The sequence below is a fragment of the Poecile atricapillus genome, chromosome 14 (assembly GCF_030490865.1).
Source record: "Poecile atricapillus isolate bPoeAtr1 chromosome 14, bPoeAtr1.hap1, whole genome shotgun sequence".
Classification (NCBI taxonomy): domain Eukaryota; kingdom Metazoa; phylum Chordata; class Aves; order Passeriformes; family Paridae; genus Poecile; species Poecile atricapillus.
In genome coordinates this window covers 2,742,109-2,759,163 of record NC_081262.1, presented here as the reverse complement: position 1 = coordinate 2,759,163, position 17,055 = coordinate 2,742,109, and the positions used below count along the sequence as shown (strand labels likewise).

Here is a 17,055-nt window from a genome sequence, read left to right as displayed (position 1 = left end):
TTCATTACCCTCACATGCAGTTTAGTAAGAGGAAAGGGGTTCTGTTGCAGTTGGCTTCGTGTTAAGTTAATGACACCAGAAAGGATTCTGCGCACTGTGAGTTCCCAAAAATGCACACTTGCAAAACAAAGGGACAAGCAGGAAAGCTGTGTCCTGACTGCTGAGGAGGTGCTTAATCTCCCTTTGGTGTCCATGCATAAGGATTCATCTCCAGTGCATATCTGATGTTTAAGAAAGGGATTTTTGGAGCTGACTGCTGCCCAACCAAACACAGACGCTGTTTGCATTCTGAGCAGGAATCAGGGTCCTAAGGACAGTGAAAAGCCTTTCTGGCCCTGCCTGGCCTCACCTGGGGCTCCCAGCAGCTCTATTTAAGCTCATCTCTGGCCCTTCACTCCCTCTTTGAGCTTTATTAGGGGAGTTTTGGGTTCTAGTTATGGTCCTGCCTGAGCCAGACTTTCACCTGTGAATCGATTTTCAGTCTTGATCTCTGATCAGCCTCCTCACTCCAATATTGCCCAAGGAGCTGGAGTTGTGCCTCAGCCTGGTTGCTCCCCCTGGTCTGTCCTGCTTGTTCTTCTTGGGTGCTGTGGGACTGGGCTTTGCCTGGTGAGGCCTTGCCTTTCCAGTCCCTGAGAATCTCAGAATGGTTTGGGTTGGAGGGATCTTGAAGCCCATCCAGTTCACCCTGTGCCATGGGCAGGGACACCTTCCACTATCCCAGGCTGCTCCAAACCCTGTCCAGCCTGGCCTTGGACACTTCCAGGGATCCAGGGGCAGCCACAGCTTCTCTGGGCACCCTGTGCCAGGGCCTGCCCACCCTCCCAGGGAACAATTCCTTCCCAATATCCCATCTATCCCTGCCCTCTGGCAGTGGAAGCCATTCCCCCTTGTCCTGACACTCCAGGCCCCTGAAAATATTGAGCAGCTCTGCTCTTGCCTCTCTGATGGTAAATGAGGTAGTGCAGAGAATCACTGAGGAGTCAGAGAACTTCCCACACTTTCCATTGCTTTTTTCAGCAGGATGTTTGCAGTCAGCCTTCATGGGAATTTGATGTTTTACATGTTTTTTACATTTGCAGCTTGCTGAAATGGGGGGTTAGTGATTCCTGGGCTACCAGACTGTCTGTAAAGGTGTGACTGCAAGGAAACTTCTTGTCTCTGCACTTCAAGAGGTGCCAACATGGGAGTTGTCACTGCAAACCAGATATTCCAATATCAGTGAGTATTGCAGTTTCCTGTTTAATTTCTCTTTTTTTTCCTGTTTGCAGTCTGATTGTGAGAGTGATGAGGAGCTTTTCATCTTCCAGCGGGACCTGCCAAACTTAATTCCAGACCTGTCAGAAGAACTGATGATGTTTTCCCTGGAAGACTCCCAGGAGCAGGTTGGGACTGTTGTGTGTGGGCTGTACTGTCACCCCTCTCTTCTGGCTGTCCCCAGTGTGGGCAGCTGCTGATGTCTGACCTATTTGTCTGAACAGAAAAAGCTTAGTCCTCAGTATTTTCTCCCACTAGAAAACAGAACTTCTTTTCTCTTTCTGCAGTGACCCTTTAAAGTTTTCTCTGTTCTTGAGATTTTGGACCTTTTTTGTCCCATCTCCTGGAAGTTTTTATTGTCCCTTTACTGTTTTTCTTTCCTGTGTACTAATTAACACTGTGCAATCTAGAATATGAATTAGGACAGTGCAGGAAGGAGGAAAAGTACGAAGTTTACTCGTTGAACAGCTTTTCTGAGGTAAAATAATCACATTGTTCCTTCAGTGAAGATAAATCCATGGAAGCACAGAATGGTTTGAGTTGAAATAAGGAGGACATGTAAGAAAAAGTAATTTAAAGGATGTTTAGCAGTTCCTGAAGGAAAAGTTTCTGGAAAGTAAACAGTCTCAGTGTTTCCCATGCGGGATATGGTGTGGGCTGTTTCCATATGGTGTCTGAGTTGGAGCTGTTGCCTTCCTATCACTCTGTTTTGGTTTATTATCAACTTCCAAAGCTCAGGGAAATTGACTTTCTGTGTGTTTGTGCTTTCTGTAACTGTAGCAAATCCAGGAGACAGAAAGGCTTTCATGGGAGATCTGGAACGGAGACCTGGAAAGTTTTGACTTTCAGGAAGAAACAGATGGTGCCCAAATCATTGCAAAAGAAGATGTACAAATGATTAAAGATGAAGCTCCTGAACCTGCCAGCCAGACTGAAGAAATGCCAAGCCAAAAGAGAGCTGTTCTTGAAGAGTCTCCCTCAGATTCCACAGATCACCTTGAGGAGAAAGAAATGGGCAGGACACAGGCCAAGGAAAAGGGGAACTCCTGGCTTAACACAGCAGTGTCTGTGGAGGAGCTGTTCAGTAAAAAGGAGAGAAAAAAGCTGATAGAGACAAAAATACTCTCCAAGGTCATTGTGAAGCCATCCCCAAAGCAGGATGTCAAGCCTCTCTCCCATGGTGTCAACAACGGTCTAGGAAGTCTTGCAAAGGAAGAAACCTCAGCTGAGCATCTTGGAGAAGCCACCCATTTGTCATTGCAGGCAAGTGGCCCTAAAATAAAGCTTTGGGGGGTGCTGCAGGTGGGGTGGGGGCACAGTGCAGTGCCTGCACAGTCCCACTGCAGTGAGGAAATGAAGTGCCCAGTTCTGACACACCACAGGGGCTGTTTGGTTCCACAAGCACCAAAAGCTGTCCCAGAGATGTCAGTGCAAGCCCAAGCAGAAGCTGTGGATCAGCAGCAAGGAACTGTGAACTGTTCAGGGAAGCCAACCTTAGCATCTGTCCCTGGGAAGGCAGGGAGTTTTTCAGGTCCCAGGCAGACTTTGCATTAAAACAGGGAGTTTTCTGGCCTTCCAGTGGAATGCTGGAGGTGAGGAGGTGTTTGGGGTTGTTCCTGGAGTCCTAAATCTCACCCACCTAAGGCAGATGGGATGGGCAGCTCAGTGTTAACTGTGGCCCAGAGTGGGGGGGGGTGGTTCTCTTCAGCACTGAGTTACAGATCTGCCTGTATTGATTTTTAAGTTCATTAGGACTTAATCAGCACAGAACAGGTCCTGATCTTCCTGTTCAAAGCCTTCCACAGGTCAGAGTACAGACATTTCCATTCCCCTTTCATGTATTCACAGAAATGAACTTTTTGATGTTAGAGCTGTTCCAGTCCAGGCAAATCATGCAGCTTCTGGCCTGAGTTAAATTGTGCTGCATCATTGAAGGACATCTTTTTCATCTGGGTCTGGATGTAATTCCTAGCTCACCTCATAGAATTCAATCTCTGTTAATTCAGGAGCACTATTTGCCTTTCAGAACCTGTTTGATATCAGTGACTTCAGTGAGCTGAAGTGTGGTGCTTTGGGGTGAGTTGTGAGACCAGGCTCAGTGTGTTCTCACTTTCATTTGGAAGGGGGTTGTTGCGCCCCAGCTCAGCCAGGCACCTCAGTTTGTGTCAAGTTGCTAAACCTAATATACAGTGTCTTTTTGATTCCTATCAGTTCATTTCAATTTTTTTTTCCCTTAAGTTCCTTTCTGTATTAGAAATGGAATTGTGCAAACCTTCCTTTCCTTCTGGACCTTCTGGAACTTAAACCAGTGCTGCAGTGTTAGAATAGATCTAATCAAGGTTCAGATATGTTGTGAAGATTTATTGCTCAGGAAGGAGGCAGAACCTTCTCTCCAACAAGTGGGGCAGATGCTGGAGGTTTTACAAGGTGAAACTGCTGGGTTTGGAGGCTGCTGCTGCTTTTTTAAAGGCCATGAGTGGTTGTGTTAAATGCATGTTTGTGGCAGTGGTGTCATTATCATGACTCACAGCCCCCTTCCTTCCAATAAAACTTGTAAGCACTTCTAATTTCTGGTGATGATATTTCACATGGGTGTGGATTCTTTCCATTAAAACTTCAATTTCAAATAATGCTCAGAGGGGAAAGCAATGAGTGCTTTGAATGCATGTGGACTTTCGTGGCAGCCTCTTGTACCTGAGTCAGGTGAGTGTGCCCTCAGCCAGGGATTGAGAGCAAGGAGATGGATGATCCTCCCTTCAGGGTGGGGTGAGCAGCTGAGATATCATCTGATACTGACTGTACCCAGAGCAATGGGAATTCACCCTGCTCAGAAGTTGGAGGGGGAGGAAAGGGCTCATCTCAAAAAAACTGAAGAGCCACAAGTTCTCCTGTGGGTGGCAGTGAGAAGTTCTCACATTATTCAGGATCAGAATGCACATGCTTGACCTTGTATCAGGTCACTTTTTAATCTGTTCCACTGTCTCCAGTGATTCTTTGGAGTCTTATCACAAGGGCTCATTATTCTCAGAGAAAAAGCCTCAGCAGAAGTAGTTGAAGCAGCTGGAGGGATGCAGTGTCTGAAAGGATGTAATAAATGCATTCCTTTCCTTACAGCACTTCCTGTGGAATTGCTGAAAGCAAACTGGCACTGAAATTAAGGGTGGTCTTTTGGGAGTAAACTTTCCATCAGATTTCTCTTGTCTCTTTTCAGAATATTGAGAAATGGGATGTGGACAAGAATCTTGAGGAGCTGGAGCAGCAGGGAGATAAAACTTGTGCAGAAGTTGCTGTCTTCCCAGCAGATTATGGTAATGTCACTAGTTGAAAGTGCATAAAAATAAATAAAACTCAGGTTCCTGTATTTAAGTCATTCCCTGCAGCATAATTTTGAATGCAGAAATCACAGTGGGTTTTTTAAATGCTTCTAAAACATGTTTAATTTGTTTGCCTCAAGATTTCATCTAGGTTTCTTAGCCTGAAGCCAGTGCTTCACAGCCTGCCATGGGCCAGACAAGCCAGTTACAATATTATCTGTATCCTTCCCCTGCTGGCAGGCTGTAGGAGAAGGAACAAGGTGAACATGGGGAATATTGGCTGATTCCATGGCAGAAGATCACAAGTGATGATTATTTTGTTGCTCTTCCACAGAGACTTTGAGGAGGAAGTCTGAATATGAGCTCATGGAAAGGCTGGGAGAGCTGTGTGCCAGGCAGTCCAGGGCAGCATCCCCTCCCTGTGGGAGGCCACCAGCCAAGCTCTGCTCCTTCCAGGGACAGCAGGACAATAAGTAGGTTCTTTTCTGTCACATATCCCAGCTAATCCTGGCTGCCAGAATGGATTCTGGGGAACTCCTGGTCTTCCATAGGGGTTTTTCTCCATAGCCTTGCAGAAAACTGATACTGGAGTTGGAATATTCAGCCATTCATTTCCATTTGATGATAAACACCTTGGCATTCTCCATCAACCTTTGTCTAACCCTTACCAGACACTTGGGATAAATGGGAAAGGCAGGAAAATGAGGCTAAGCCAATTACCCCGCTTACCTATTTTTGTCATCTAGGGTACCAGTTTCTCTTACTGGTACCTCAACTGAGCAAAAATACACAGGATGATTTTCTGTGGGTGTCAGTGGAGGTGTCAGTGCTTCTTGGAGGTTTCTGTGTGAAGGAAGAGCATTTTCAGGCTGTTCAGAGGGAACAACATCAAGGGTAGCAGCACAGAGGAAATAATGAGTGAAAAAGTGAAGGGGAACTCTCATTGCCAGAGCAGGGAGAGCCACTAGGATGATTTGCACTTTGTATGCCTGGGAAGATAAAATGGAATTGCCAGAAGAGGCAGAGAGGAAAGGGGAACTTGTTCTTACACTGAGATGTTAAAAGCTGGGGCCTGCCTTTGTTCTCCAGAACAATTTGGTGGTGTCACATTTTGAGAACTAAATATCCCTCTTCATCCTGCCTGTGATGTGTGTTCCTGGGGGAAGCTGAATCCTTGAATTTTGATAGCAGGCAGAAGCAGAGTTGGAATCTGTGTGGTAGCCAAACATAAAGCTCCTTTCTTGGTCCAGTTTTGATCCTAACCCCATCCCTGCAGGATTCCTTGGGTGGATAAGGCAGAGGATATGCTGAGATGGTGTTTTCTGTGTCTAGAGATGTTGCCTTGCTGTCATCCCCACCAAGTTCTCTGAGGATGGACAGGATAAATTTCCAGAGCCTGCCAAAACCTGCAACTGTGTTCATTGATTTGAGAGATGCTGAGCCACAAAAGTCAGTGACAGTCCCTGAAGAGGAACAAAGGTAAATCCTGGCTGTAGTGGGAGTGAGAAATAAGTAATAAAAAGTGAGAAACTTAAACCTTTCTGAATCTCATACTTGTGAAATCTAACTTTAAAAATATTCTTTCACACCTCTGTCATAAGAAGAAACCTTGTAGTTAATAAACACATAATAAAGAGGTAAACATTTTGGTCTAGTTGCTTAAATATTTGAATTTTCTTTTTGCTAGAGTAATAGTGTGAAGAACTCTCCACAACACTGGAGATCTTCCCTGGAAATATCTCTTCCTTCTTCCTCATTTTCTAAATTTTTTTAAAGTTTTTTTCTAAATCCTAGAAATGTCCAAGAGCCAACACTCATCTGGAACAGGGTTAATTAATTAATATGGTCTGATTGTTTCACAGTGCAAGTGACAGCTCCTCCTCTGAAGAAGAAGAAACTGTGATAATTAAGGATGAAGCAGAAAGGAGAATGTAAGATTCCTTACCAGAATTGTGTTTCAAGTGATATGATGTTCATTTTTTTCTGAAACTAAAATAATTGCCCTGACAGTGATCAGAGTGAAAGTTTGTGTACTTAAATATTTCCATTCCTGATCTTCACAGCGAAAAAACCAAAAATATATAAAAGCCCAGCATAATGGAAGTGCTCCAGTGTTGGCCCCAGGAGTTCACTCTTTTCCTGTTGCAGGGTAAAGCTACCAAAACTAGAGAGTTGTTGATCCTTGAGGCAATATTTGCACCTGTCCAGCTGTTTGGGACAGCTCAAAACACAGCCAGAGGTGCCCTGGGGGCTGGAAAATGTGAGTTTTTCTCCAACCCTGTGTCAGTGACACCAGAACCGTGTTTGACATGACACAGTACCAAGCTTTGGAAATGTAGGGAGTTGACTCAGACAAACCTTTATTTTTAGAAATAATAAAATAGGCTAGAATGGATAGAGATTTAAAGAGAATATTGACTACATTATATGGGCAGGGACCCTCCCAATTCTCCTTAATTGGAGGGGAAAGGGGAGAGAGTGTGATGGGTGGAATCCTAAAGTGTAAATTCCTCAGCAGGCACAGATGTCAGCCTTTTCTTGCTAAACTCCTGGATTGATATCCATTGGTTGTTAGACATTTGTTTAATGTGAAGCAAAGGTGTCAAATTGAACCATCTTCCTGCACTCGTGCTCTGGGTTCCATTTGGAATTCTGCAGCCTGGAAGTTCAAACCACAGCAGGGCAGGGGACAAGCAGAGCATGTGTCTTGTTGTGCCAGGCACTTACACTTCTCTAATGGCTTGGGAGAAGAGATGATTTGACAAGGAACAGAGCCCAAACAATGTAATTTTGAACATCCAATCCAAAAGCAGTAAAAAGCAGGGACAAGGGGATGTTTGGGGAACTCTCCCTGGCACGGACACAAGTTCAGTGTAAATCTGCAGCGAAGAAGAGCAGAGCTTGAATTTTGATTCACCTTAATGTTTCTAAAGAACATGCACAAATATAATGCCTGACAAATGCTGCTCAGTTCTGCTTGTAAATAAAAAAATCCTCTTGGTCTCAGCAGGGCAGGATTCTGATCTCATTCATGAGGAGCCTATCCAGTTTCATTTTTATCTGGAACAAATCATTAAACAGATTATGTCATGACAGGACCTTCCACTACCACAGTAATGTGCTTGCTGACAGTTCAGCAGTCTCATTGAGGAAATTAAGCCAAACATTCAAAAATTGTAATAATTATTAGAAAGACTTTGTGCCTGCATGCATTTGTATTCAATGGGGACAAAAATCTATAGGCTCTGATTTCCATGCCAACCATACATTTGTTCAGGGCTCTTCTGGAAGGTGTTTGTGTTGTGCCTGAATGCAGAAGAGGTAAAATTGCCAGGAAGATCAATTTTGTGTTCTGGCTCTGTTTGTGTCACCTGACTGCTGGTGCTGCTGTCACCCCCAGTTAATATTCCTGTAGGTGCCCAGTCCTTGTTTTGAGCTCTCATCGTATGAGAAGTTCCTCAGAGATTGTGTTTATTCCTATAATGCTTTATCTTGATGAAATCAGGTTTTTATTTCCTTTGCAGGAGGAATTGCTCAGGGAAGAGCCTGTTACTGCAACAACTCCAAGCAGCCCGTAAGGAGGCCTTGGAGCATCTTCATAAAGCGTCTGCTCCAGCTGAGAATCGGCATCCAGAAAGGCTGGAAGACAGAGGTTCCTCTAATAAAAGTCAAAACCAATCTTGTAAAGTGAGGCAAGAGATAAATGAGCTGGTTCCCAGGAAACTGATGAGATTGGAACCAGGCAAGGAAAGTTCCCCCTTTTCAAGCTGTGGGGACAACAGAGCTCACACAGAGAAAGAGAACAAAATGGGAGCTGAGAAGATTCAAAATGCAGCAAATGCTCCAGAATGTCATCTAATTACAACAGAATTGCCAAGGTATCCCACAGGAAAAGTAATCAGTGGGTTTGGATGTGGCTTCTCTAATTGTCCAGGATTAAAGAAAATTGCTTACCTGGGCTGTGAGTTGGAGCAAGAGGGTGTCTGGTTTTGTTAACCGGGAAGAACAACAGGCCTGGCAGAGACTGCTGGAAGGTTCAGAGGCAGCCTCAGTGGGGCCTGACATTAGATGAGCTATGGCACTTCTGACACTGGAAATTGAGCCTTTTTCTTTAGCTTTTATTCTACAGAAGAGGAGGATAACGCAGTATTGATCTCCTTTAGGAACAACAGCACTGAGATTTCCTAAGCACAGCTTCCTAGAGAACAGGTCTGGAAGGGTCAGTCTCCCTGTGCCAATAAAGAGTGAGGTAAAATCTAATATCTCCTGGCAGATCTTTATAGAACTTGGTCTTGAAATCCTCAATGGTGAGGATTCCTTGACTCCCAGGTAGTACATATTGCTGTTTAATTATCTTTAGAGTTGTAAAGCTTTTCATTAAGTCTAATTTAAATTATCCCCTCTCCAATTTAAGCTTATTTTTGTTGTGTTCCCAGAAGGAATGGAAAATTGTTTATTCTCTGATTCAGTTTAAAATACCTCCTACAAACTGGAAGATGTTTTAGTCTCCTCTTGTAATTTTTTTCTTCCAAACAAAGGAATTCTGACTCTTTGCCAACAAGAAAAATGCAAGATCTTGGAATTACGAAGTACACCCATGAGGAATGCCGCAGGAATATCTTGGGAAGCTTTAACAAATAGAAATAAGAGTGATATCAATTGAGGAAATTGCAGAGTTATTTGGGCCTTTGCCTCCCTGGGCTTAGTTAAATGTAGTATATTCTGCAGAAGGTCTAATTTCAAAGTGAAATCAGGTGGTTGCCTTGTGCACCTGCCCAACTGTTTGGGAGAGCTCCATTATGCTCCCTTTTCAAAGGTTATATCCTGCTATTTTCAGAGTGAAATTTAACATTCTGACTTTGACATATGAGCCCTGGAAAGAATCAGGATCTGCCTGCTCTGGAGACTATTACTGTGTCAGAGTTAAACACCTGCCTGCCCTGCCACTTAGACACCTCAGCTCCTGTGTACCTCCTTTCAGTGGCAGGTGGTTGGTTGCAGGGTTTTTTCCCTCTGGAATTCCTGACATTAAGCTCATTGCTTCCATCAGGAACACAAAACTCCATTTTGATTACCTGTTAGCCTGAGATGGCAGCCCATAGCCAGGCAAGAATGTGGGTTATTTGCTTTTTCTGAGTGATAACTCAGTGATTTTAACTGATTTCAGTTTTCTCTCTGGCTATTCTAATTATTGCTGGGGCACGTGAGGCTGGAAGGATTCAGAAGAAATTGAACTTCGTGTTTGCTGTGGAAATGGCAGATGAAATCTTTCTGTAGACATCCAGATGTAGAAAGATGGGAGGTCTCAGGGTCAGGGGAACTTTATCTCTGTTGTATCCTATAGCAGATAGGAAAGGAAATGGGTCTAGACTGGGAATCTCGGTGTGGAGACAGGGAGTGACACATCACAAACACATCTCTGCTTAAAGGAGTTTTGATCTCCAGATAGATCATCACCACTTATCAGAAGTTTGATCTCTGCTCCTTTTCTTTGAGGTTTTTTTTCTTCTTAGAGAGATTATTTCATTCACTGACAAGTTCTCGTGTCCCCACACAAACACCAGAATTGCTTTCTCAATCTATTTTAGCCTTTCATGTCATGATTCCCCCTCAAGTATGTGGTGTAAATAGGAGAAGAAAAAGAAATGCAACCAGATGAACAAGGGGCTTTTCTTCCCAAGTGAAAAGCTTAATCTGTGTATTTTTCAGGAGAGAAGGAAGTGAAAGAGAGCTATCCCAAAAGGAAGAGGAGATGAAGGAGAGGCAGAGGAGGTGCAGATTGCAGGAGCAGCTGGAGCAGTGGCAGCCTCAGCGCTCGGTGCGTGGGAAGCAGCCCATGGCAGAGAACACCCCGCTCCTGTTCCACATGGTCAGTGGCTCAGGGTAGGCTGGGCCTGGCAGGGGCTCCCTGGGAACAAAATATCATTTTTATTGCATTGTTTCAAATCTCTTGGTTATGGAGCACCATTAGCTGAGGAGAGGAGCAGCCCTACAGCTCTTCTCTCACACTAAGGGAAAAGAATTCCCCACTTTCCTGTGCAGGGAGAGCTCCCCAAGCAGCTGCCCTCCAGTTCTGACCTGTCAGGGTTTGCTGGAATTAATGGCCTCAGTGTCATCTACTTCACACCAGCCAGAGTCTCCCACATGATTTTTCATAACTTTTCCTAAAAAAAGTGAAATCATTTTACTGTCTCTGCTGAGTTCTGTCTTCTTGTCTGCCCCCAGCAGCTTTGGAGTTCACTTTTGTCAATTGGTTTTGAGGACTGTGGGTTTAATAACAGGATTTACTCCTGATTAAGGGGTATGAGGTGATCCTGATTTTAGCCAAAGCCTACCTATGACTTGGAGGACAGGGCTGTTGTTACTCCTCAGAAGATTTATCTCTGTCCCAGCCCTTAGCAGAGGGGTTGGAATGAGATGAGCTTTGGGATCACTCCCAACCCAACCCATTCCATCATTCTATGACAAGCAGTCCTGCTTCATTCATGCACTTTTGCTGAACACAAGGCCAGGTGGGAAGGTCAGAGGAGGTGAGAAACTGCAGAATCATCATGAATCCACCATAATGATTTATTTGGGCTAATGCTAGTAATAAAGCTCTTTTGTCAGTACAAAAGTTGAAAGACTTCACAGTCCCAGATTTGGGGCTGGACCATTTGGGTTTGTTTTGTAAATGGATTGCTGTGGTTGTGGAGATTTGAAAGCTCATTTTATTTAGCCCTGGATTTGTCATTGAGGAGGAGTAAAGGACTAAAAAGCTCCCAGCTGAGTTTCCCTCTGTCAGTCAGCTTTGACAAGGACAGCACAGTGCCCAGAGCTCTGCTTTGGAGTGTAAAGGTTGTGGATCCTCTGGATTTGCTCCTCCCTGGCTGCTGGCAGGTGCCACCCAATTCCAGTTAGCCCTTATTAAGATGCAGACACTCACTTGCTCCTCAGAAATCCACGTGGGCCCTGCTCTCTCCTTCCTGACAATGCACCAGGCAATACAGAATTACTCTGTGTTTGGTCATTTCCCATATTTGCTGTGCTGATGCCAATAAAATGAGGATGGGCTTGGTGATGTGCTTGGTCTGGAGCAGAGCTCAGGGTGGATCTGTGCTGGAACTGGAGTTGTAATTATTCCCCTAAGGGATGGGATGATGTTCCAGTCGTGGCAGCAGGGACAGGGGCATTTCTCACCAGCCCAGGCTCCTGCTGCTGTGCAAACAGGTCCCAGTGCCCAGAAACAGGGGCTTGTTACACACTGACAGGACAAGGGACAGCAGGCTTTAACCTGGCAGAGGGCAGGGATAAAGTGGGATTTTGGGGATAAATTCTTCCCTGTGAGGATGGGGAGACCCTGGCACAAGGTGCCCAGAGAAGCTGTGGCTGCCCCTGGATCCCTGGAAGTGGCCAAGGCCAGGCTGGAGTAGCCTGGGATAGTGGGAGGTGTCCCTGCCCATGGCAGGGGGTGGGATGAGATGATCTTTATGGTCCTTCCCACCCAAACCATTCCATGATCCAAACAAAGTGCCAGCCTGCTCCAGGGGAACCTGCCCAACCTCCCCAGGCACTGATGGTAAAAGCAAATCATCACAACCCATAATAACCATGTTGTCTGGGTAACTCTGCTCTCAGTTCTTATTCAGAAATATTAATTATTAAAATTAAGACTAAAAAAATGTATCAACATCATCTATCAAATACAACAGTCCTTTATAACATTACTTGAAACCCGCTTTGATAGCAGCATTTTTTTCCTTTGAGTTTGAACAGGGTTTTATTTTCTTTCTTTTTTTATGAACACAGACAGAAAAACTTGACTGTTTTGACATTTAAAACTAAAAGCCCCTGTAATTTGGCAGCTATGTCTCATTGAAAATATCTAATATCTATATATAAACACACATATTCAAAGGACAAGCCCCAGTGTTTGACAGAGTAGCACACTTGCAAATTTGTTTTCTAAGCCCTTTGTTTTGGCAGTGATAGATGTTCAGATCTGGAACACTTGTCACGGTTTCCAGAATTCCTCTGACCATTTATAATGTACATAAATAATTGAATTGAATAATAATCAGAAGGAAAGTTTAGAAAGTCTGCAATTACTGTAGCTGAGGTGCTGGGAAAGATTGGCAAAGGAAATTTAAAAAGCTGCATTAGGGTTACATTAGAGTTCTTGTCTAAAATGTAAAAGCAGATTTAATGTGCTGTCTCCTTTCTCTTAACCCAGTTCAGTCAAACTCTGTCCTCAGCTTCACTCTGAGAGTCAGGGTTGGGGAGAGGTAACTTGAGAGACTGAGAATTCACTTCCAGGGGCACTTCAGCTGCTGAAGAAGGGGCTGAGATCCAGTGGATTTTCAAGACATGCAGATGCCAATTTCCTGGGAAATCTATGGGTTCTTGCTAAGAATTCTGCCTGTCAGGTCCATGTCTGTAGATGTCTGAATACTTGGGCAATTTGGCTCACCTCTTAGTTTTAAAAATAATGCAGGGAAATACCTGATTTTTTTTTTTTTTTTTTTTAATGCTATGTTTTGGTTATAGTTTTGTTTGGTTTTATTTTCCTTCTCTGCACCAACCAAACTTTTGGTGAAATTTAAGTCTGGCATGAGTTGATTTCTTCTGAAATTGGACCCCCTAACCACATTTTAACCTTTGGATCTGGTTCAGAACTGATGAAGCACCCGGGGTTGTGTGAAAGCCAGCAGAGTGGAGGTGGGATCCTTGCTGTAGGGTCAGGATGAATTAGTAGTTTAGAGGAACAGCACAGGGTTTGTTTCATTATTTGAGCGGGGTTATTGATGAGGGAGACAGAAGGAATGCTCACAGGATGTAAAGCAGTTAAATGGAGGATGTAAAATGAAATGGGTTTGATCTATCACTTCATTCATCTTGCTTATTATGATAAGTAACTCAGTGCTGATGTTGTTCTCCTGTCCCACTCCCATTAGGTGGGATCCAGATAATGGAGGTAACTTTTGCCAGACTCAGAGCTGAGGAGCAGCACAAGCAGGTTATTCTGAGGATATCACAGGATCCCAGACTGGGAAGGAACCTTAAATCCTGTCCTGTCCCACCCCCTGCCATGGGCAGGGACATCTTCCACTCTCCCAACCTGGCCTTGGACACTTCCAGGGATCCAGAGGCAGCCTGTGCCCGGGCCTTCCCACCCTCACAGAGAGCAATTTCTCCCCAGTATCCCATCTAACCCTGCCCTCTGGCAGTGGGAAGCCTTTGGGGAAGACAAAGCAGGACCTGCAGGTACAAGGCAGGGCAGTCCTTGCCAGCAGGGAGGGCAGTGCCACAGTCCCAGAGGAGCAGCTCCACTGAGGGTGGCAGGTTGGCAGATATGTGGGAATGAGGAAGGTCCAGGATGAAGGGCAGAAAGCCAAAGCAGGGACAGGATCCAGGGGCAGCCCAGTGTTCATCCAGGGGGCCTGGAGTGATGGAACAGGGCTGAGCTGGAGCCACAGAGCCACAGCAGCCAGTGCAGGTGAGGGAGGTGAGGCCAGGCAGAGGTAGAGCTGCTCTGCAGCTCGTCCATGACCAAGGGAAATGTCTCTGCTGGAAAAGCAGCTTTACAGAGCTCCTTTCCCAGCAGCCCTATCTGGAGTGAAAAACCTGAGCTTGTGTCAGACCTGGCCTTGAACACTGCAGCCAAACCCCTGCATGGCCCATCCAGCCCTGGAATTCATTTAACACAGAGCAACTGGAATTTAGCTTGTACTCATCTCTTTTATTATTGGGACAAAGTAGGTGTTTTCAGCAGGGCTTCAGCTTGATTCTCCACTTATTGCTTTATCATGATATGGCAGAGCAAGATAATGCTGTTGGAGAGCTATTAGGAGCCACCTTGTAAGCAGCCCCTTATAAACACAGTTTTATCTCCCTTACACAGCCAGAGTGGCTGGGAAATGAATGTGTTGATTCATACTGAGACACCTCATTTTTCTTGGCATTCACAATCACTTGGGCTAACCTTGTATGAGTAATTATGTTACCATGATCCTCATCTCATTGCAGCTTAGCCTTACAGCTGCCTTACAAAACAAAAACATCCAGGCACAACAGAGTCATTCTACCTTAACAAATAGATGATGTGGGTACTTTCCTTTTCCATCTTGTAAACACAGGCTCCATCACCTTTTTGTCAAAATCAGCAGGTTCTTTATGTTAATGTGCTGTCGATTCAGCTCCCTGGTGTCAGGGAGAATGCTCAACCACAAGATGTTCTATTTACACTGCCACAAAATTACCAATATATTATGGTCAAATCCTTCCTCGCCCTTTGATGGCCTTGTTCTCTCTTTGATTTGATTTTCTTCAGGGGAAAATCCCTGACAAAATCCATATTTACCATCCAGAGTGATGCTGAAGTGCTGTACATTCTGCTGCTGGGACAGTTACCCTGCATCAGCATGGTCTGCCTGAAAGTAGGGATTGATTTCCAAAACTTATACAAGTATTTTTAGTTCAGTTACTGGCCCCAGAAGTTATTTTTAAGTAGGAGGTACCTTGATCTGCAAATTGTCAGTGAAATGCTTTTGATTCTTTACCTGTCTTCCTTAAATAGGTGCCTGTGATTGCCATTGCTGTTCCATGGGTGTTTTGATCTTTTTAAGGCAATGGTGCTGACATCAGCATTGGAAATTGCCCTTTCCTTCCATCTCTGGGTTGTTCAAGGACGTTGTGGATCCTGGGATCCCAACCCAGCTCCTCACCTGCTGGACCTGGGCTCCTCCTCAGCTCCACTGGAGCTGCTCACATGGCTGCACTGAGGTGATGGCCTCAGCACTATTCAAAAACACACCACTTTTATTGCTGGGTGGAAAATGCATAAAGGAAAAGGACTATAATAAAGTCCAGTTAATGTCTACACTTAAAGAATGGACAAAGGCCTGATCAACCACTCATGAAGGAATAGTTTTTGTGCCACTTCCTTACAGAAATGCCAATTTATCCCCAAAATGCAGTGCAGTACATCTATTTGGAGAAGCTGAGGAAACCTATAAAATCTTTTTATGATTATAACGATTTTGGGACACAGGAGTTGAATTTTTCTATTATCTGTATTACTCTAAAGGTGATCCTGGTAGTATAAATCACCTGTGATCAAATGTTTTCATTGACTCCAGACCAAAGCAACTGCATCTGTGTGAATGTAATTATAACAGCATTTAGCCCTTACTATTATTTTAATAAAGCTTTAAAAAACCCCATTAATTGTAAAAATCACCAATTTACAATTTCCTACACTAATTTTTTGCGGACACCAGAGCTGAGTTTGGGTTTTGCTTGGCTCCAGGGGCTCTCCCTGTTGGGCTGATGCCAAGGTTGTGGCCAGCAGTGCTGTGCCCAACAGCCACCAGATGGCCCCTGAATTCCTCCTTTTTTTTTTTTCCCTGCCAGGCATTTAATGAGTTCCTGAAACAAGATTAAAATCTCTTGTACTTAATGAACCCTCTGCCTCGACTCAAGAAAGGCTTAAAAATAAACTAAGGCAATTAGAGATGGAGTTAAACTTAGCACACAGAGACAGAAGGCCAAGATTCCTGTTTGTGCCACCAGCCCAGCACACAGCATTTGGAATAGATGGAAGATCCCAAGGAAATGTTTTCCTAGAATGGGTGGCTGGCACAGGGCCTGTGTTTCTGGCCTCCTCTTCATCTCCCACATGGTGCCAGGGAAAGCAAATGGGGGGATTTGCTGGCACAGCACTTTGGTGGAGTAGCTGCTTCCTGCTGTCCCTGGCTGTGGGAACAAATCCCAGGAGCTGAGGCTCAGGATGGCACAGATCTGACCTAAGGATTTGCCTGGACAGACAAGCAGAGTCTAGGCCTTATCTGTCTGTGTTGTAAACACCTCCCTCCACACAGGAGGAGTTTGCTCTCCGTGTTCCCAGAGTCAGGAATGTTATGGAAGTGCCCAGGCATGTCTCTCTATTGGGAATGGCGAGAAGAACGACACAGATTCTCTTGTGAGTTGAACAGGAGAGTTCTTTCTCTCTTTCTCTTTTTCTCTTAAGGTTTATTACCTCAGATCTTCTTTTATAGACTGATACGTGAAAGTACAGAAAGGTAAAACTCTTATTAGTGAACTAACACATCACCATCATTGGTCAGTGGGGTGCACCACCCCTCCACCTTCTCTTGCAAAAATACAAGAAACAGACAAACAGCACCTGCAAGGCTGTCTTCTATCTCTGAGGATGGTTTTAATTCCTCCTTATGATTTCCCAGGCCATTTTCTCAGGTGAGACTGGGAAAGTTCTGTGGCCTGCTGTTCCACAGGCACTGTGCTCCCTGCTTCACAGTTAGCATCCCTACAGGCACTCTTAGGGCAGGCTGTGCTTCCCATCCTCAAGGCTCCTCTCCCCACTTCTGCTCACACCACCAGAACAGGTCCAAGAGCCACACAGGAAAGCTGCTTTCATAACCTTTGGCTGCTTTAAGAGGTTTTCCAGCCAAATTGCTGTAGAAATGCTCAGAACCAGGAAATTCAC

General features: G+C 44.7%; 1 protein-coding gene across 1 annotated transcript in view; it reads left to right on the top strand.

Annotated features, from left to right (window-relative positions):
• Positions 1 to 17,055, top strand: part of DNAAF8 (dynein axonemal assembly factor 8) — an 88,676-nt gene that overhangs the window by 3,751 nt on the left and 67,870 nt on the right. The window contains exons 3-10 of the mRNA XM_058849950.1: positions 1,272 to 1,385; positions 2,047 to 2,520; positions 4,469 to 4,565; positions 4,906 to 5,044; positions 5,904 to 6,050; positions 6,434 to 6,502; positions 8,096 to 8,449; positions 10,281 to 10,440. Of these exons, the coding sequence (XP_058705933.1) occupies positions 1,272 to 1,385; positions 2,047 to 2,520; positions 4,469 to 4,565; positions 4,906 to 5,044; positions 5,904 to 6,050; positions 6,434 to 6,502; positions 8,096 to 8,449; positions 10,281 to 10,440 (1,554 nt within the window). The remainder of the gene's footprint in view (positions 1 to 1,271; positions 1,386 to 2,046; positions 2,521 to 4,468; positions 4,566 to 4,905; positions 5,045 to 5,903; positions 6,051 to 6,433; positions 6,503 to 8,095; positions 8,450 to 10,280; positions 10,441 to 17,055) is intronic.